We start from the raw sequence: 22,095 nt of genomic DNA, 5'->3' as shown, positions 1-22,095 counted from the left end.
CGTCCCGCCGCCCGCAGCGCCCGCGCCGCGCAGGGAGCAGCGCAAACTCTGCAAGAGAAATCGTGCTCGGAGCACAGGGAGGGAGGATGCACCCTAAAAACCGCACCAGAGAGACAGCAAAACAAAGCACAATCTCTTTTAGGCCAGAAGACAGAGCTGCATCGCAGGGTTTGGAGAGGGGCTGGTTCAGGAGGGTGAGGAAAAGAAGGAGAGCCGGCTGGGCTACCACGAAATCTGCCCTTCCGTCCAGCCATACCAGCTTAAAGGACGATTTCTCTGTCAGGAGCACTAAACAAATAGCTGGTCTATACCGGAGAATTGGGGTCATTACTTTTTCCAGTTTTAAAATATTTCCTTTTTTAAAATGAAACGTTGGGATAAGACACAGCATCCAGTACCACTCAGACAAAAGGAAAAAAAAAAACAAAACAGTCTTAACTTTCTGTTGAAGGCATTCACAGATTAATTAGCTTACAATTTAAAATTAAACAAATTTAGAAGCATTTAAGTCTTCAGAAAGCTTGGCTGAGTTAGTGGCAGTTTATGTTATTGTGAAATACGAAGTAACAGATTGAAAAAAGATACTGTTAAATGAATATGTACATAGACAGAAGAGGCCTATAATTCTACATCAGCTTTTGGAAATCCTATTAAACCATATGATCATAACTCTTTTGGTTTATGCTCTCACCAGAAACCCTCAGTGGAATTACAGCCATAATATAGTCTGCAGTTATCTGCCTCCAGACAGAACACAGAAGTAATACAGAAAAATCTGATTCATAATAAAATTTGAAATTTGGGGGGTGGTGTTTGCTGCTTTGAATGCTGAACTATGCTGCCTGTGATCACAATTATTTTTGAGAATACAGAGTAACATTAACCTTGCATGACAGACTATTTTAAGCAATGGGAACATGTCCTGTGATATTACTGAGAGCTTTTTTTTTTTCAAATGTAACTCTTAATAATAAACAAGTATTTTTATTTTCTAAGTTATGTAATATCATTAAAGCATTACTTTTAAGGAAAGCCAACAAAGACCATTTATAAGCACTATAAGCATTAAAATTTTAAAGGCATATAAACATTAAAAATCACAAAGCATGCTACCCAGATAACAATATCATCCAGGATTTTCTTATTAACTATTCGTATTTAATTTGATTTTGTTGCAAAAGATTTAATGTACTGACAGAGAATTTCACTGTTTAACATCTAATAGACCAGGAGGAAAAAATATCCGAAGACATGAAAAAAAGGAGTAATTAATTGAATATCTGTCATTGCTATTTATAATGTGATGAAAAGCATAGTAGGAATATACAATATTCTGAAGTATATTAATGAGTGTCACTACTGAGCAAGGACATTTTCTGCATGCATTATAACCACTGTGTGCACACAGGTCAGTGTGAGAAAATCTTTTTGAAAACTTGGCTCCTTAGTGTCCCTTCTCTGCCATGGGAGGAGGTTTTATTTGGCAGTTGAGACACAACCCCTGATCTGATGTTCCTGCCCAGGAAGCTGAGCTGATGTTCCTGCCCAGGAAGCTGAGCTGATGTCCAGTTTGACTTAAAACACAATTCTAGCTAAAATGCTTATTTTTTTGTTTTTGTGAACTGATGCAATCACATTGCAAGTTAAAACCAAAAGAGGAGGCAATATTAGAGTAAAAAGCAGGCTGAATCAAGGCTAAATTAGGCTCTATATCTTTTGGGGTTTGAAGAAAGGTACCAGCAGTGGTTTAGAGTAAACATTTCCTGACATCGATGGCAGGAAAAAAGACATTCATGCACTTAAACATTTTTAATTTGGCAGTTCCTTTAAGCTTAGTGGAAGAGAAAATGTTCTCTGTAGTGCCATGGACAGGACTAAAGAGAAGAAATAGAGGAGAGATCTGTTTTCATAGAAGCATGATAGATCTAATTTAGAGGAGATAGGTCTAATTTAGAAGAAATGCTGTCTCATGATGACAACAGAAGTGGGAGCAATAGCACCGGCTGTCCTCTCTGCTAGAGCCCTTGAGGGAATCCCCCACATTGTACGACACCTATGCGCAAAGATGTAACCAGTTGCTTATTTGGATTTTGCAGATCCAAGGTATGCCCTATGGGAACTGTTTACTTCTCAGCGATGGTCCCATCAATAACAGCACTGGAATCCCTTTCTTTTACGTGACACCAAAGGATAACACTGTGACAGATCTTCTGAAGAATCCCATGGCTTCTCTGACCCTGCCAGAGGCAGATGGAAATTTCTGCAGGTAACAGTTTTATCTGCCTCCTACCAACATCAGTGAGAAAACAGACCTCAGAACAAAATGCTGGGTCCCCACCTTCAATGTCCTGCATTTATTTTTGACTCTCATGATCAGCTTCATGCTCCTTCCTAGTTTTTTTTTAATTTTTGCAGTATGTTGCCCTGGTAAAGCATAGTAGAGCAAAGCAGAGGTGTCACTGAAGTATATTGTAGCATCAACAGCTGGAGTGGCTTTCAGCTTGTGCATTAAATTCCTAAATTTTAATCTCTTCTTGGAGGTGCCTACATAAAATCTAGGTGTTCAAGATCCTATAATAGTCTATAGTGATCTAGACAATAAAATCCATAGAGTTTCAGAGGGTATCCAACTCACAGTAATGCATCTTTGCTCTGCTGAACAACTCTGGAGGCCCTGCTGAATGCCTTGACAGGGCTGCAGCTCTCTGGGTTCTGTAAGAGGATCTCAAGCTCTCAGTTCACAATTCATATGCTCAGGATTGTGACACTCAGTTTGATTTCCACCTCTTCAGAGAATATGATTGAATATTCTATCTTTGCAAGTTTTTTACACCTTTTATATCACATTCAGTAAATGACCCCTCAACTAAAGAAAGCCAGGCCTGAGGTTTACCAACCTATATCCAGTCCCAGGTTCTTCTTTCCAGAGACAGCAGTGAGTTGACTTCTTCTTAATCCTATCATAGCATCTTAGAATCACAGCATAGTTTGTGTTGGAAGAAATGTTAAGGGCCATCTAAGTCCAACCCCCCTGCCACAGACAGGGACACCTTCCACTAGACCAGGCTGCTCAAAGCCGCATCCAGCCTGGCCTTGAGCACTTCCAGGGATGGGGCATCCACAGCCCCTCTGGGCAACCTGTTCCAGGGTCTCACCACCCTCACAGCAAAGAATTTTTTCCTGACATCTAATCAAAACCTACTCTCTTTTAGTTCAAATCCATTATCCCATTGTCCTGTCACTAGATGCCCTTGTGAGAAGTCCCAGCTCTCTTGCAGGCTCCCTTTAGGTACTGGAAGTCTGCTTATAAGGTCTCCCTGGAGCCTTCTCCAGGCTGAACAACCCCAACTGCTCAGCCCATCTTTGTAGGACAGGTGCTCCAACCCTATGATCATCATCACGGCCTCCTCTGGACTCGCTCCAACAGGTCCATTTCATTCTTTGTGTATAATGAATAACTTCAGGTCCCCAAAGCTTTACATGTGTAAAATGTATGTATGTAACCTCAAAGATGATTCAATTTCCCCCTCCATTCTTGTCTCCTTGAAAAAGACATATCTCTACCATATGTTTGTTTACAGTCAATCATGTGGCAAACTTAGCTGGGTCAGCCTTGTGTGAAGTGTTATTTACAAAAGCCTCTTTACGTGACGAGGTACATGACACTGAAATTGTGTCAGACAGGACTCCGTTACCAAAGCAGGTCTTAGCTGATGTTCCAAGGAGAAAGAGAGAAAGAACTGGTAAGAACAGACTCCTTCAGAAAGAAATGGCATTAACAGTTTTTATTCCAACTTAAGGTCCTCTTTGGAGAAGGAGAGGTTTTATCTTAAGAGCAGATTTCCCCAGCTGAGGATTGCCTTGAGTATCATCCCACCTCTCAAGCCTGCTCGCTGAGAAGAACCCTGGGAGAAGCAGGGAATGGCAAATATAAAACATTACTGTTATTACACTTGTCTGTCTTCAGAATATATTGTTTTTTGGAGAGTTATATACTGGAAAAATGAAACATTTCTTAGTCCTAAGCAGTACAAGTAATTTGAGGTTGACATCCTATTCCCAAGGAATGGAAATCATGGCTTCTCTTACAATGTCAAACACCTAATAGGAAACTTCTATCACCAACATTTGTTAAGATAATTCAGTTTTGAATGCTTGAGGAGGTCAGTGAAGTAGTGAAGTTAACACTGGAATGGTTCTGCTTGTTGCTTAAATATTTCATTAAATATTTTGGATTAATCATTTAGAAAATAAATATATCTGTTCTTTCATTACAGGCTTAATGGTGTTTATTCCTGCTTTCTAAGCTTCTTCATTCAGTCTAATAGTAAACTTACTATCTAGACCAAGTGCTTAAAAATGTATTTTAAGTCCTATGTCCTACTACCCAATGCCCTATTTTCAGAGGCCCAAGACTCAGAGCAGCTTCCATTGATGATAAGTGGTACTGTTGAGCACTTCTGAAAACCATACACCCACTTAGGCACTTAAGTGTGGCCTTTGATCCCTGACTTTAAACAGCCACTCTTGAAAGTCTTTGCCTTTTATGGCTTACTAACATCACTGCCCGATTTACCTGTTTGGGAAGTGCCAATTCACCAACAAAAGAGAAATGTTGCATGATTTATAGGAATATGAAATCCATATACATCACAAACCTTTGAGGATATTTATTCAATGTCTTTTTATTTCATCACTATTAATTTTCAAACCACTACCCTTTTGATCAGTATGACAAATATTTGCTGCTGCTTGTTTTGCAGCCAGGGCAACCTGGATTCTGTCATCTGCCTCTCTAGTCCTTTCTGCAGCCTGAGACTGTACTTTCTGGTGAGAAGAGCTCTCTGGGCACCACCAAGAAGCTAAACCTGGATTTCCAAAACAGCTCAGGCCAAACTAATTACCATTTGTCACATCCCTCCTCTCCCTCCCTACCACCAGTCATGTGCTACCCTGCCCCCAATCAGTTCTGGGCTTTGCCTCAGCCTGAGCTGAAACATAAGTCTGAAGAAAATTATCCTGACAGCGAGAATAAGTTTTTCTGCCGATCCTTCTTTTCATCCTGTGGCCAGTACTGCTCCTGGCCATGCAATCCCATCCCCTCCCTCCAGCTGACCATATGGTGGGCCTATTTTAGCTCAGGAACTCAGGTTTTTTTTTTCTGGATGAGATTTCTACTGGCTTAGTAACTTGAATCAGCTCCTCAAGAGCCAGAGAAGAACAAAGGTGAGGGGAAAGGAAAAGAGAAGGTGGAGGAAAACAGGATATCCTCATTTTAGCATATAACCATACTCCAGATATTGAACTTACTACTGAATTGAGTACATAGATTCAGAGTTTGATCAGTGCTCCATGCATTATTTATTTTATTTTCACCTTCAGTTTCTTTTTCATTATTTCTGAAGTTCTCATTTGGAACAGATGTTGGTTGGCATTAGTGCAAAGGACAAGCAATACGGACAATGAAAAGTTGCGTCTTTACTTGAGCTACAGTTTTTGATTTTGATGATATGAAAATGTGAGCAAGCTTTGAAGCTATCTCACAGTAAGGAAGGGTACAGGCACTGGAGTTTACCTTTCTTCTCTTCCCTTCCCCTATAACCAGGGTCAGAAATTAATCTATGTTTTAAACTAGGAATCCATGAGTGATTTTTACATTTAAAAGTAGTAGCATCTAAAACTGCAGCCCGGCACACCACCCCACTGTTAATCCACAGAAAGGGCCTCTGCAGGCAGCATGACACTCAAGAAAACAACAAGGTTTCCTGCTGCCAGTGCTTGGGGTGACCTGTCCCCAGCTTTGGGGTGCACTTGACCTGCTGAGATAGCCAAGCTGTGCCATGCAAACAGCACACAGCATCTTCAGTGCAGAGCTTTATGTGGTGGCTCAAGTTTGGTATGGCAAAAGTCTTCTTTACTAGCACTATATGAGAGGCAAGACCTTTCACTCTGTGAGACCTCAGGTCCTGTTAGTATTTAAAATGGTATCTGCGAGGTTTTCTTTACAAAGGTGAGTGTCATTCTTGTCAGACATTCTCTTCAAGTGCATCATTAATTGTTTTGGTTTCAAAATAATTATGCATAATAGCTAAATGAATAATGTTCTACGTGAGAAAGTTCATGTCCTTGCTATGCCAACAATGCATTTGTAGCTTGTTTTCATGTGGAACTTTGTTAGAATTCCATTATTAACCTACTCTGAGTTGCAAGAATGAAAATAAATGTGAAAGCTGATCGGTGCCTGTAACCAATGCTCCTGGGAGTATTTGGCACTCTCCTGAAAAATGCGTCTGACCTATTGCACGCAAAAGAAATCTCTGGCCTTTAGAAAGAAAACATAGCTGACATTTCAATGTCTTCGTGTACCTAATGAGTTTCAAGTGGCTTGTGTACACCAATTTGATATTAAATTTATTTAGTAGCAAATTTCATTTGTTTTGTTTCAGAACAGACTCAAGTTCCAAACCTTGACAATAAATATTTTCCCTTTCAAGGAAGTGAGGAATACAGACTGGCCTTTATGGTGCTCCAGCCTCAATATTTCATCAGCTGGAGAGAAAATTTGAAAACCCTAAACTAATAAGAAAAATAACATTTAATATTGAAAGAAAGAGAGCTGCGACACATCTGACTAGGCACTAATTGCAAGACATTTTAGTATTGCAGCTACAGTCTGGATTCCTTATCCTGACCTAGAGAATGCCTCCCCAGACGGAGATTGGCTGCCCCCCTCTGAGAAGGCTCTGATGGCCAGGATAGAGACAGCATTTGTTAGCAACTACACAGCATTTTATCTGAAGGCTGATAAACGGATAATGGAGGCAAGAAAAATTAAATGGTTCAGGGCTATAAATAGACTAAGCTGGTATGTCTATGCCACTGACAAGCTGAAAAGATTGAGTCCCATTCTTTCAGCTTTCAGAGGGAACAAGACCAAGCCCTACATTAAAGAATAGAGCAGCTATTTTTCTAAACACATTCCCCAACACACAGGCTGCTCAGAGGATTCCTCTTTCCAAGTAAGCTCCTGAGTCTGCCTCACTACAGCTGCAGCCTGGAAAACACGCAATTAATTTTAAACGTGTGTCGCCTCCTTGACATAAGTTTCAGCACATTCACAGGGACACACTGCAGCTTTCTTAGAGAAGGAGCGGTTACAAGGCTGCTGTGAACTGGTTTTCATACAAGGCAAAAGCAGCAAGCTTCGGTCAGTCCACCTCTGGATTTTTCCTGCTATTACTAGTTTTCCTGCTATTAGTTTGGAGAATGGTATTTCAAATCCACACTGCTGTCTGTGAGTGATTTTCATGAATTCAGATTCCACTCCTGATTTATGATCTTCATCAGGGGTGACTCTGTCAGAGCCATTTTACCCACTATGCTCATCTTGTGCTTGAGCTAGCAGATGGGCATGATCAGGCAGATGTCTTCAGTGGATATAAGCTGGCTCCATAGGTTTCCTAAACTCCACATGGAAAATGTTTACAGGAAGTGCTGAGCCACCAAGCCATGGGAAGAGAAGAAGAATTTTGTGAGTCTGGGTTCCTGCTGTGTGGTGGATTCGCAGCATGCACAAACATCCAACTTCATTCCCTGGGCAATCCTGATGGACAGTAAGCCTGCCATGGGTGGAAGACACAACTTTTGAGATGTCATGTGGCCACTCAACATATAACTACTGCTGGGTTTGTAGAGTCACTGTTGTTAATACATGGGTTAATATAACAAAGAAATTTGGTACTGTACCTTTACACAAAGAGAAATTACGCATGCACAAGACAAAGGCTGAATTCAGACAGCCATCAGTTTTTGAGATCCACCTCCTGATTCTGTGGCACAGACACATTTCTAGTTCTGGTATTTATATTGGCCCTTTTTAGTCATATGCAAATAATTATGTCAGTAGTTGTTCCTGAAAAATCTTTATTTAAAAAAATCATGAAGATACTAAATTAGAAAGTCAAACATGAAACCTACTATCATCATGACCCAATGCACACAATACTAAATTACTATTTTTCCAGTATTCTTAAATAACCAACTTCCTAAAATCCCTTTCTAGTGAAATAGTGTTTCTCTGACTCTGTGTACAGAAATAGTTGATGCTGTGATTCTTTTTTTCCCTCCATGAATGGTCTATGGTTAAACTATATAAAAGCTTCCTGTCTGAAACAGAGTTCAGCTGAAGAAACGCATTGCTATTGTCAGTGGAGACAGGCAAACAGACTGGCTTCACGTAACACATTGTAATTAAAACATTTTAGGAAGGATTATCTTACAGTAAGAGTTAAATTATTTAAAACATTAAAACACATATACTATGAACACAGGCTCGCTTAGATGAACAGCCACTGCATCAATAATCTTTAGCTCTCTTGCTTGACTTCAGATTCAAAACAGAAGACCTCTTCCAAAAGCAAGGATGTTCTAACTGTCTTTGCTGGCTCCCAAACACAGCTGATAAAGAAATTCTTGTCAAAATCAGAGCAGGGCAGAACTGCCTAGCCATATCCGGTTGAAGGCCAGCAACAGCTTTTCAGATTACGAAATCGCTTTCAGTAGAGATTTTGTCTGACGTTCATGCCATGCAGATTAGCAGCACCAATACATTCTTTCGGCTTCAGAGACTCTGATAGTTAGTGGTGAACAAATGAATGAGGAGAATTACTTACTTTTCAAAATTAATCACATTTATGAATCAAAATTATATGCACTTTACAGTAATTCTCTCAGAACAGAGCATTCCCTCCCTTCCTTTCTGTAGATTTTAGGGCACAAAAATCCTATGATGCATTTTGTATATTAGGAGATAACTGCCTTTTCACCTTGTGCCCAGTTTGGGGCTATGTGAAGAGGAGCCCTGTGCAGGGTGTGACAGAGTCACCTACCTTGCATCCATGGGAGGTGACAGGGATGAGCTGTGTCAACAGCCAGTCCCCACCTCCAAATTACATGGGTTTTCACGACTGCTACCATTATAGGAGAGCTTAGACTGTGTAGAGGCAGTCATTGCCCTTATGCCACTCATGAGCTGTGTGCTTTAAAGCTGAAAAAAATGTAGGAAAACTGTTCTCTGCGGCTTTCTTCTTGGCTCTGTCTCTTCTTTTCTGCAACAGGAAAAAGCTCTCTCCCAACTTCTTTTCTCTTCAACTCTGAAGAAGTAGAGGGGTAAGAGCAGTGCTTTCTCACATGGCAGTGAGAAATGTGTTCAGGGGAGATAGGAAGGATTTGTGTATCCCCCCAGGGAGGATGGAAGGTCTCGTTTCCTCAGGGGGTGGAGGAGAAGGATGTAAGCTCCTTTGTGGGAAAAGGAGGCTGGGGAAGAAAAAGAAAGGGATTCCTCTGCATAGACCCCTGCTTCCACACCCAGAGACTGGAGCAGTACTGAACCCTCCTGCCATTCTCCTTCCTTGGGAGTACCTGGCTTTCCTTCCCCAGTGCCTTCCAAACTCTTAATTTGCTTTTACTATTGATCTGTGTCAGATCAGTGTCACCTCACTAATGGATTGCAGAGGCTGAGAATGAAGATATACTCAGGGATACTTTTGGTGAAAAACCAGGAGACAGAGCATCATCAGTCAAAGCAAAGATCTCAACTGTGAAAGGGAATACTAACCAAGTCCCAACATCATCATCTTATGTGCCAGTATAACCACAGCAGCCTGAAGTATAGATTCATAACACCTGGACTTGGACAGTTGCTGTATAAGAAGCTTCTAATTAAACTCCAGGAGATGGCTAGTGTAGTAAAGAATTTAATGAGTAGGTGGCACTCTTTACTCTGAACCACTCTTGAACCACGACCCAGAAATTGCGGAAGTGTTACATAGTAAAATAAGTGGGACGTTCATTAGCAGTGTGCTTTGCAGCATTGCATCTCTGTTGGGAAGTATTTTTCAATTGGATGTAGGTCTCTCCTTAAGCTCAGTAAAGCTGGCACCTTTTAAGTGATGTCATCTCACACACTTGGAAGAAAACTGCCTGGATTGGGTCAAACTCTGCATACCTACTTTGCTCAGTGTAAGCAGAGGAACAGGAACAATCAATTCTTCTCTCTTCACAGATCAGATGAATAATTAAGATGATCTCTCTTAATGCACTGTTTTCTTATAAAATGCATCAACTGAATCTTCTTCCATTTTAATCTGGCCTTCCTAATTTTCTGCAACAAAGTGTATGTATTTCAAATAAGCATGAAAATATATCATGTGTTCCCTATTGCTTGGTCTTCTTTCGCAGTCACCTGCTTTCTCTTCCCCTCAGTTCATATTTTACTGTAGCATTCATGAGTCCTCCCCATGGAGACAGAGGACTTGATTCGAGTGAAAAAAAAACACCTGAGAAACCACCTTGGGTTTCCTCAAGAGACCAACAGTGTCACCATCTCTACCCCTGACTCTGCCTCCCCCTCACACCCAGTCAGCAGCACACAAATGTTACATAAAACCGCTCCTCTGCATCCACTTGTTCTTGTGCCAGAAAAGATGAAAGGAACTCAGGGACTGAGAGCTGAATATGTATTTATACAGAGGCAAGAAATGTCTAGTGAATGCATGACTAGATCTCTACAGATGCAAGTGAGGAATGTTTTAGTAAATATATCTATTAATCCCTGGTATCCCTTAATTATCTTTAGTAAAAATATTACATAAATCCTTGACTATACCACTTTAGTCCTAGGAAGAAAATCTTGCATTTGCATTAGTTGCACTGGCAACAACACTGAAGACTCAAGACCCATTCACAACATTTAGAAATGATAGCTGTAAGTTTAGTGGGTTTTGATGGTTTAAGAAGTATAACAGTAATCAAACACCATTAGGGAAATACTAGGCCAAAATAAAAAAGAGATGCAGAAACAGATTTACTTCAGAATATGAAGGGCTCCTTTGAAAAAGAAAATACTAATGCTAATGTCAGATTAGAATACAAGGTTCCTATTCTGAAACAGAAAACCTATGATAAGAGGCAGCCCTGAAAGCAAAACCAGCAAAGTAGTAACAGTGTGCTGAACCCAAATGTATCACTGTCCTGTTTAGCTCTTCCAAAACTTCACCTAACATAATCTCAACAAATAATTTGTTTGAGTCATTTCCCAGAAAAACAAACTGACCCTCCAGAATATTATTCCAATGTGCGAAATTCAGTTTGAATAATTTTTACTGGGAAGGTAGTATAATGTGTGTCAATCAATGTAGCACCCTGGCTCATGAGAATGTAAACAGAAGCAGGCAGGGAAAAAAACCCATAAATAAAACTATTCAAATTATGGATGCACAGTGTGTGGGCTTTGTTGTCAGCCAAATATCTGGAGAGCAGCTTTTCATGTCAATTGGGGAAGAGTCACATCAGACACTAGTCCTATTAGGCAAAACTTTCTCAGCAAAGGCAGGCAGGGTTCACTGCTTAACCACAGCTACATCAGCTCTATTGCCTACTCAAAATCAAATAGTATGCTTACAGAATAAACATGTACTTGCACAAAAACACCAAATAATTGTAATCTGAGGCCAGACCAAAACTTCTCACTGTTCCTGATCACATCCAAAATCTATCACCTTAATCTGCTCTGTGAAACACAGACATCTTTTAATAACAATCCCTTTCAAAATCCACTCTGGAAGTAATTAACCACATATTACCTAGGAGCTGTGTGCAAGAAAGACACTTGCAAATATTGCTGTTTTTCCTGGCTCTTCAGTTGTTTTATTATACTGTTAGGCTGTGGAGGAAATTGTATCATATACTCAGATGCACAGTTGTTTTAAAGCAATTTTCTGAACTGAATTTCTGCTCGCAAGAAGTCCCTTTCCTTCATCTATATATATGTTAAATATATATTGAATATATAAACATATGCAGAGGGCTTTGGGTACAGTATTAAGCATAAAAGATAACAATAGAAGAGTGTGAATGTGCACTGCCCTGGCTGCTGGACATGCAGACCCTCAGCTGACACCCTTTGCATGTGGGATTTGGTTCCTTTCTCTTCAGCTGTATTCACTGTATTTGCCTGTATTTATTCGTGTTTTGGTGGGTGAGTATCCCACTGGGCCATGGATGCTGGGCAGTCACACAACACCCAAAGCCTACGCAAAAGAAATGCCAGGAGCTACAGGTGTCCCTGGGCCGTGGAGCTGTGTTCCTTAGGGATGGAGCGCTTTCGGGCCACTGTAACCCAGACGTGAAATGAATCTTCAGCAGGCAGTAGGAGTCAGCGCTGAGAGGATCTACGGTGTGCCAAGATGATCATGTAGACAAGTTTGTATTCTGCATACACACTGATAGAAATAAACCCAATGCCTGGGCTGCAGATTTTCGGGTACTCAGAACACCACTCATGTTTTATTTTATAGCTTAAAAATTGTATTAGAGAAAATTAGACCATTATAAGTTGATGTGAACAGAAAGTTTGAGCCTGATCTTTGGCCTTGGCCCTTCCTCCCATCAGTAAGCATAGGAGAGGAAAAAGAATACAAGTGGAATTTGTCCAAAAGTTGTTAAACTGAACATCCCCTTCAGATAATTGCTGCTCCAGACTGAACAGGACACTGAAAAAGTGTCCCTGAGATGATGTGACTGCAAATGGCACTTTGGAGGTCAGGCTGCAGACAGTAGCAAGTGCTTACTGGATGTAGGCAAGTATCAATCAGCCTCCTGTACCTCCTTATGTATCTCTGTTCATGACCCTGTCTAGAAAAGCAGATACTTTATCTAGTGAGCTACATAATCTCCCATAGCCATCTGTGGAGAATCTGCAGGTGTTAAATTAGCTGCAGGAGGATGCCCATATGTTTCCTGCATACACTAGACACACATTGAGATATAACCAAAAATGAAGCCATTGCAGATTGCACACAGTTAAGGCTAAAGGGCTCAAGCCAAGACCTTTAAGTAAAATTGTACACAGATGAGATGTAATTTACTGTGATTAAAACACAGTGAAGAAGAAATGGAGCTTTCATTTCCTAATGTAGTTTCTTGGGCTGACATGGGAAGACAGTTCCCTGAGATGCTAAGCAGTCTCAAACTGCTGGCAACAGGACTTGGGGCTGCTCAGCATTTGCCAGGATCAAGCCTTTGCAGTCATTTCGTACACTATTTTTTTGCAATTGGTCGATTTACTGATGATTTATATGCTCGTATTGTGTATGTCAGAGTCAGCAATTGCCCTGCAGTTACTAATGGGAGTTATTTATTATTACTATATACAAAGAGCCAAAAAGTAACAAGTACCTTCCCTGTTCTTGGTCTGAAGGCAATTGGAGAATTTTTCTATTTGGTGTAAAGCAGTGGACAAATAGGTAAAAAATGAACAAGAATTGATTTTTTAGGATAAGCACAATGAAGAGACTTTATGTTTTACATACAGATACACATATTCATACTCTTCTGTAGGCATAGGCACAGACTAACCATCTCACCAGTTCTTCTCAGAATCCTGAATACAGGTCTGTACATCTGTCTGGGAATACTGCCATTTTCACATTTTTTACAATCCACCATATACTAATCCAATTTTTGTGAGCATAAAGTAAGATTAAGCAACTATCCACAGCAGAGCTATGTATCAGTCAAGTATTCCTTCCAGACCTCCCCCCTCCACCAAACAGCATAGCTGGGAGTAGAGAAGAGCCACAAGGCTTGACAAAGCTTTTTATATGTGAGCAGGAGTTCATACTTCTCCAAAAGCCCTTTAGAAAGAAAGAAACCTATTACTCATGAGCATTTTTCTCTGTGCACAGAAAAAATGTAATTGATCCAGAGGATCCAAGGTGCACCAGGCTGACTCTCACGGGACAGATGGTCACGGTGCCTCCAGAGGAAGTAGAATTTGCCAAGCAAGCAATGTTTTCCAGGTCTGTATCTAACAGGAATGTAGTAGAGTGCAACCCATGGGTTTGAGACAAATACACAAATGTGGCCATTTGGTACAGAAAATCTAAGAAATAACAAGCCTGACGTTTACTTTGGGGCCACAAAGCATGTTGGCTTCTGTGTGGCTTGGAATGATAGACCTTTTAACTCTTGAGGAAATGAAATATGGAAATGCAATTAGTGTTGGACTCTGGTAAGGCACACGGTTTATAATCTGGGGATTATGAAGATAGGTCACCTGGTTCCAAGGAGAGATTCCATAATTCCATGCTGTATTTGTTATCTTTAATGATTCTACCCCACCTTACAACAGGTAGTGCCCTTCACCTACAGCCTCCTCCTACTCAGAGTAGAGGTCTGCTGCCTTTGGGCTTACAAACATCTTCAGGGTGGAGCTTACAAGTTTAATTACCTCTCCTAATGTCCCAGCTGCTTCAAAGCCATAGTACTTCCTGAACAGTCTCCTTTGAACAGATGCAAGCACAACCCAGATGCATAGCACACACACAGGGTGTGCCCCCATGCCCTTCAGTGGGTCTCTAGAATTACAGGCGTGAAAAGCCTGAACCTTAGCTGGGGCACACACCTCCCACACAGGCTGCCAGGGATTGTCCTCCAGGCACACCTTGCCTGGTCAATCAAATACTGCTGGGAAATTGGGATGAGCTTGAATCCAAAACAGCCCAGAGGTGATATTCTTTCTGACCTACAGGAAGGGGTCAGGGTTAGACTCTGTCAGTGTGTACCATCGATAGCAAAAATGGGACCATGAACAGATGGGGCCATATTGACACACAAGCCTTTTTTACAAACTTCACAGGAATTCAATTTCCATGTGATCCAGAGTCCAAAAGTGCCTCAGCAGAGGATGCTCTGCTGTCAGGGTGCAACAGCCAGAACAATAAAGTGAGGGCTTCTGGGGCATATCCAGTGCTAGCAGCATCTGACACCACTTACTAATGCCAGAGTCATAGGCGCTCAAAGGGACAGCTCAGAAAATGGTAGGAAATACCATTTTCCCAATGACAGGGAAACCAAGACGTTGCCAAACCAAGCATCTCTGCTGCAGGGTCCTCTGCAGGAGTAGAGGGGCACTGAGCCAACCCTGCCCAGACTTGCACCACTTCCTGCCCATGTTCCTGTGAACACTGGGACTTGAACTGTTGTATCCACTCTGTCCATCACTGCTGAGCTTCCCACAGATATGCTTGCTGAGCATCAGACATCTGCACCCAGTCAGGGACAATCTGTTCAACTTAGCTGTAAGGAAGGCCAAAGAAATGAGACATAAATACAGCATGAGAAGGCTGTAGGAGGCGACAGCTTGCAGAGGCTACGCTCTACCTGCTACCCAGTTTTATTAACCCTGACACACATTCATAAGAGTCTTCTCTAACTGTTTTTCACTTACTTAGAGACCAAACAACATCTGCCTTTATAGATAGGGTTCTGCAGTGGGGCAAGGTGCTGGTTGCTAGCTGCCTGTGTTGCAGTTCTCCCCAGACTGGGGTGTGGAAGATAGTAAACTTTACAGCAAGCAAGGGAGCGCCAAAAAGATGAATGGGGGTGTTCTCATATCTCAGGTTTCACTCTGGCTGAACACACTAGGCTGAAGAAAAAAGCAGAATATGCATATGCTTTGGCACATCTTCTAATTTTTTTCCTTGTCTTTGTCCTTCCAGGCACCCAGTGGTAAGAAAGTGGCCTCGTAGCTATGAGTGGTTCTTCATGAAAATGAACATTGAACACATCTGGCTTCAAAGCTGGTATGGAGAAGTTTCTCCCATTGCAGTAGAAGAGTATTTAAAAGCAGCTCCAAGTAAAGGATGATTGAATGGGCTTTGAGATAGAAATCTCCTGAGTTTTCTTTCCAAACAGTTTTAAAATTTCATGGTAGATGGTTTCTTTACAGTGATATTTTTTTTCTTCTCCCAAGAGGCTTCAAAATAGCCTCGTCTCACATGGAGTGGAGTGAAAATAAATCAACACAGACTTTCAAATTATAAAGGAGAGGTGGATACTAGCCCTACCCTGCAATGTACAGACTTGTCATTTCAAGCAGGCAATGCGTCATCTGAAATGCTGTTTTTAAAATGCTTTGTATCTGTTTGTTTTGACTTCTATTGCTGTGCACCCACAGGGAAACTACACTATGTGCTAAATATAATGTTTTGATTTGCAGAAAAAGCAAATTGCCTACTCAGAAGCCTCCATGCATTGTGGAGGTATTACTGCTGCTTTGTCTCCCTTGATTTGTAAGTACTTTAAGAGAAACTTAATAGCTGCAAATTTAGGTATTTAAGTTTAAAAACAAATTATTTGCTAAAGCCGTCCTCATTTGCTAAATTCTATTTTCTATGAGTGTTTTTCCCTAATTAGATAATTTGATATTTCACTTGGAAATTGAGTAAAACTTCTCTCTTTAGCAGAAAAAATGCAATCAGTTCAAACAACACAGCTCCAATATAACTTGTCTCTGACACAAAGCTGGTTAAACACATTAAGGGCCAAAATCAAATCAGCCCTACAAGGATTATCTCAATACAAGTACAAACATTCTCATAAGAAGAATTTAGAGTAAATGTTCTCAGCTAGCCTGTTCCTGTTGAGACAGGAAAAGTATTTTTAATAGCCTGTAGTCCCATTTTTTTTTGCCTCCCTGCTCCAGCCAGTGCTTTATTTTTAACTGGCTTGTGCAACTGATTTTTTGTAAGCCCTCACTAACTCCACTGGGGGTGGAGCCTGTCCTTTAATTCTGTTTCCTCACTAAGATTTAAAGGGCTTGTTCATGCATTTATTTTTTAAAGAAGCCTAAAGATGGTAGGTATTTCGGGCCACAAAAAACTACTTTTCCCAGTGTGGAAAGTGCAACGTTGCAAACACATTATGTATAGGCTTCTCATGCAGTAATACCAAAAGAGTTCAAAGGTATTTTAACCACCGTCAGCCCTTTCTGTAGATGTCCTCCTGATAAACTTATTCTGCAGCTCTTAAGATATCACAGAAAGAAAGTTCCCATGGCTAACCAGCCAAGCCACCGCACTGTTTGAAAATGATACGGCTGCTCTCCCTGTTACATTAAGAAAGAGACACATTGAGATGGGGTTTCAGTGCCTGTGGGGAAGGTCTTCCAGCATCCCTGGGAGTGCACCTGAGCTCTGGACATCAGCCTGCTGGGCTGGGGAGGAGCCTGGGTGCCTGGGCGAGTGCCCTGAGCTTGTACAGGTTAATCCCTGGGCAGAGCTCAGAGGCAGCTGTATGAGCCATGATCAGCTGGAAGCCAATTAAGTGTAGCTGAGCTTATTTTGGCTCAGGCATGGAGAGAGGGAGTCATTCCCAGAACAGCTGGGCACCATGCTGGTTTAACTACAAGGGGCCACTTAGCCCTAGGGTGAGTCCCGGGTCCCAGGCATCACTACTATTCCTGGCATTCTGTAAGAAGCAAAGGCAATTGAGGGGGGGAAACTTTGTTATGACATTCACCAAGCTTTTTTTTATTCTTGTCTCATTGCCAGAGATTTTGTTAGCTGTGCAGATCTTTTGCAGAAGTAATTACACAAAAGGAGGAAGTGTCCTGCCTGAATCTATTTCCTTTTTTTTTTCTTGGCACATGAGTTGCATTTTCACATTTGAGTTTGCCCCTGAATCTTGCATTGTGTAGTACTGAAGCAAGATGGCTCATCCTATACAGATTTATAGAATACTGTCAAGTGAAATCCTCCTTGATTCATATAATTTTGCCATGGGGATCTTCGTCCAGTATGGATTTGATGACTGGGTCCTTTAGGATTAATGGGACTTTTAAATCTGAGTTCAACAGGAAGAATACTAGACCTTGTAAGACAATTTCACACATGTAACATTTCTGTGAAACTATAATTACCTATTTCCTTATCCCAGTTCGCTATTATTCCCAGAGAAACCTGAAACCCCTATTCCGTCCCTCACTCCTAAACACACACAGATTAAGCAAATCCAGAATACAATTTTAATGTTTAAACAGCTGAAGAGAGGAAGAATTTTAGAAGTGCTACTGTTACTACACTCTCAATTTCATTCACATCCCCTGGCAACAGTGATATGACCCTATGTCCTATCCATTAACTTACTAACTAGCCTTGAAGCAGTAAGGGATTGTGTCAACGAGGTTCAGAAGAGCTTTAATGGTTTAAAAAGTTAGTGTGTACTAAGGCAGGTTTTGAATTTACAACACCCTACTTGTTATAGGCTGTCTCCCTGCACACACAGATTAATTGGAGTAGCTTCTGTATTGTAAAATGACACATTCATCAAGAAGCTTTTCTATATGGACCTGCCGTGAGGCTCTTGGCAGAACCTCAAAACATGAAATGCTGGTGACATGTAAAGTGACAAAAGGGGCCTCATGAAGAAATGCTGTCTTAAATCACCTGTTCTCATTTCATGCTTCTCTCACCCAAGGAACAGCTACCATGAGAGTCCTTGGAAGTCTGTAGAAATTCATCAAAAATATGACCTGGAGATTTTGAAAGGAATTTTTCAGACCAAAAAAAAAAAAAGAAAAAAAAAAGGGAGGTGATAGTAGTTTGCTTATTTGGGCTTTATATTATTATTTATAAGCTACTTCTAATTTTTCTTTAAACAGACAAATGTCTCAAGTAATATTGGTCATCACTTGCTAAGTGATGTTTGTTGAAACTTTTAACCCAAAGAGTCTTATCTGAAATACTATAATAAAACCATAGCTCCTTAAGACTGTAGAGTCTGATCTTGCTTCAGTTCAAGTCAATAGCAAAAATCCCATTTATTTGTTAAGCTTTAATTATTGGATCAAACAGGCATTTCCATAAAAGGTGTTGATAAGCTCTTATGTATTTATTAAGTGTTTTAACTAGCTGATGTGTAATTTCCATGTGTTCTGTATTTTCGTTATTTCTGTAGCTTCCCAAAAAAAGTTTGTTGTGCAACATGTTTAAAATTTTAACTGTGGCCTTGTAATATTTAAAAGATTTATTTAGTCATTTCTGTATACTTGCTGAAAAAAGGAAAACGAAGTGAAAGGTTGGGTTCTCACTTTTTGCTAATTTGGACAAAAGAAATGCATGTACAGAACTTAGGCACTGCTATTTTGAACTGCTGTTCTTATTTAACCAAAGAATGTTCTGTTTCTGGTGAAATTTTCATCACTTCAGTGGTTGAAATGCAACCTGTCTCATTTCTGGATGTGTATTGCAATTTGCAGTGTATTTTGAGTCCTAAAAATATTGAAAGTTGTTAACAAAATGGCCTTGGGGAAGAAATGCAAATAAAACAAATTTCAAAGCAGAAACTGTATAAGGATAATCTTCAGTACAGCATTTGCCAGAGTAACCGACCTTGTGCTAACAACCATTACTATTTCTGTCTGATCTGAACGTCTGTTTTGGTTTTTTCCCCTGAGTTTTCCTGGACCAAGTTAATTTCTCTCAAAATATTTGTGGGAATTGAGACTCAGATCTGCCTTTTCTCTGAGGAGAAAAGTCTAGCCAAGCACCTTTTATCATTCCTTCGTCTTCTCATTACTGTTCAAAATTTGCTTTCACTGTGGCAGTTAAATGTCACTCTTAAAGTTCGCTCTTCTTTTCTGCACGTAGGAGCTGAGCACTCACCTCTCGGGTGTGCATTAAGAGTGTTTTGGAAGTTTCCTCAGTGCTGTTTCTTCCCTTGCCAGCCTTGCTCTTACAAGTTCTTGTTACAACTTGTCCTCTGCTGTCCACTTTCCTCTGCCGCGTTTTCTTAAGCCAAGTCTGACAATTTGCCTTTGTATCTTGCTTTCCCACACCATCTCCTTTCAACAAAATTCAAGCTCTCATACTAAAATTACCACTTCATATCCAATAAAGATTAGAATAGAATAGAATGGAATAGAATAACAGCCTATGTTAGGATTGAATAACAGCCTGTGTTTCCTATTTACACTTTAAATCTTTGTCTTGCCACTGGTTGGACTGCATTTACTGTAAGAACTGTGACAGCAGTTCCCTAACCTGTACAAATCCCAGTCAACACCAGGTTCCTATTTCCAGTAATCTGTATTTTTGAAAGAACATTTCCTGCAGCTGTTCTTTTCCTTTTTGCTTGCTGTTTTTACTGTTATCCCATTTCTGGAGTGATGTCTATTCTGATTACACCAAGTGTCTTTTATTCATTAAAAAAAAACAACAACCCTAATTTGAACATTTTTGGAATCACTGAAGTACTGTCACTTTCTTTAATCTGCTTTTTGCCAAATACTGAATTCACACTTCTTCCAAATTGTCGCTTGTCATCCTTCAATAAAGCTCTTTTTTTACCTGCCTTTTCTCTGCCACCACCTCCACATGCCCTCTCCCATCTAATATTTTGCTAGATGCTCTTCTGTTTCCTTATCCTCTTTTCTCTATTTTTTTTTCATTAACTAATTTTCCTATGTTCTTCCCTCAGCTTCCAAGTTATTCTCCACAGCCTCTTCCACATTACTTTGGCTGCTCAGTCTTGTTGGTCTTCTTGATTTTGCCACCTTAATCTTGTCACTATGCTCAGTGCCTTTGGAGAGAGTCCTAAAACTGCCAAGTCTTATTTTCGGAGAATGTTAGAGAGTTCATTAAGGAATACTTTGGGTTTGAAGGTATTTGTTTGTTTGTTTGTTTGTTTGTTGAAACACTGGAACAGAAATGAGAACATATTGGCCTTGGTGCTGACACAGAGTAGGGCAGTTCATCAAGCTCATGGCTTTTTCCAACGATATATTTTGCACAAACTATTCCAGGCTCTATGTGGCTGTGTCAGCAGCCACAACATATAATCACGATTAGGAAGGACATCAACAAAGTTTGACAATATTGTTTGACAACACAGGTAACAGTGCAGGAACACACAACTATCGTCTTCTGAAGGAAAACAACCATTCAAAAAAGGCTGCTAGCTGGTGAAAACAAGTGATTCATTTTAAAAGCTGGGAGAAGGTACAGATGTGTTCTACAAGAAAATAGGGAAGATTCTGTGTTTATTTAAAAAAAGGTGTACGTCAAATACTTCTATTTAATGGAAAACAAGTCTATAGAATGATCATGTCTATTCAGGACCTTAATCTTGTACTTGTATACTTTTTCCTCCAGACACAGTACAGACCCTGTCACCATTTTTCATCCTTCTGGAATGAGCTCCCCTCAGCACAACAGCACAGGCACCGTGTGTATCTGAACGTGCGTAGCTCCATTCCCTTTCCTCTGCATGTCTGTGCACCGTTCTATTCCTTGCTCCCTTCTGGCCACCTCTCGTTCTGTGGTGTCCTTGCTTCTGGTGCTTCAGTCTGCCTCCACTCCTCAGGAAGCCACGCTTCACCTTCGAACGAGGGCGAGGTGTGCCCCGGAGGGTGCGGCAGTGACTCATTTAACTTGGCGCGTGTGTCACTGCTGGGCTGGTGGACAGCACTTGGGCCGGCCCGCCGTGGCAGGGTCCAAGGCCGAGCAGCGCCCGAGGGCTCGTTGGCAGGGGAGGGCAAGTGCCAGGCAGGGGCAATGGACACTTCCTGCAGGAGGCGCTTCACGTTGATCCCCGCGGGCACCAGTTGTGTGCAGGGAGCCGGGGCTGAGCTGTGCTCCTTAAAGAGCCCCGACAGACCGGGGGCAATGACATCCTGGCCTGTATTAGAGTGGCCAGCAGGACTAGGGAAGTAATTCTCCCCTTGTGGCACTGGTGAGGCCATACTTCGAGTGCTGTGTCCAGTTCTGGGCCCCTCAATTCAAAGATATTGAGGTGCTGGAATGGGTCCAGAGAAGGGCAATGGAGCTGGTGAGAAGTGTGGAGCACAAGTCCCGTGAGAAGCAGCAAAGGGAGCTGGGATTGTTTAGCTTGGAGAAAAGGAGGCTCGGGGGAGACCTTACCACTCTCTACAACCACCTGAAAGGAGCCTGCAGCCAGGCGGGGCTCGGCCTCTTCTCCCAGGCAACCAGCGACAGGACAGGAAGACACAGCCTCAAGCTGCGCCAGGGTGGGTTTAGGTTGGATATTAGGAGGACTTTCTTCTCAAAAAGGGTGGTAAGACATTGAAATGAGCTGCCCAGGGAGGGGGTGGAGTCACCGTGCCTAGGGGTGTTTAAGGCAAGATCAGACGTGGCACTAACTGCCATGGTCTAGCTGACATGGCGGTGTTCGATCACAGGTTGGATTTGATGATCTCAGAGGTCTTTTCCAACCTAATTCATTTGCCACCCGGTA

At 41.3% G+C, this 22,095-nt stretch overlaps 2 protein-coding genes across 2 annotated transcripts in view; both read left to right on the top strand.

The window, feature by feature from the left end:
- Positions 1-86: 86 nt before the first annotated feature.
- Positions 87-19,186, top strand: CREG2 (cellular repressor of E1A stimulated genes 2). The gene is made up of 4 exons (XM_017736973.1): positions 87-194; positions 1,998-2,266; positions 13,746-13,859; positions 15,561-19,186. The coding sequence occupies exons 1-4, from the start codon at positions 87-89 to the stop codon at positions 15,706-15,708; spliced, it is 639 nt and encodes a 212-aa protein (XP_017592462.1). The 3' UTR covers positions 15,709-19,186.
- Positions 10,386-22,095, top strand: part of RNF149 (ring finger protein 149) — a 35,043-nt gene continuing 23,333 nt past the window's right edge. Inside the window, exons 1-2 of the mRNA XM_017736999.1 lie at positions 10,386-10,408; positions 21,991-21,995. The gene's annotated coding sequence lies outside the window, so the exon portion shown is untranslated. The remainder of the gene's footprint in view (positions 10,409-21,990; positions 21,996-22,095) is intronic.

The sequence above is a fragment of the Corvus brachyrhynchos genome, unplaced genomic scaffold (assembly GCF_000691975.1).
Source record: "Corvus brachyrhynchos isolate BGI_N302 unplaced genomic scaffold, ASM69197v1 scaffold83, whole genome shotgun sequence".
Classification (NCBI taxonomy): domain Eukaryota; kingdom Metazoa; phylum Chordata; class Aves; order Passeriformes; family Corvidae; genus Corvus; species Corvus brachyrhynchos.
The sequence above is the reverse complement of the archived record's forward strand: the minus strand, read 5'-3'. Positions and strand labels throughout refer to the sequence as shown.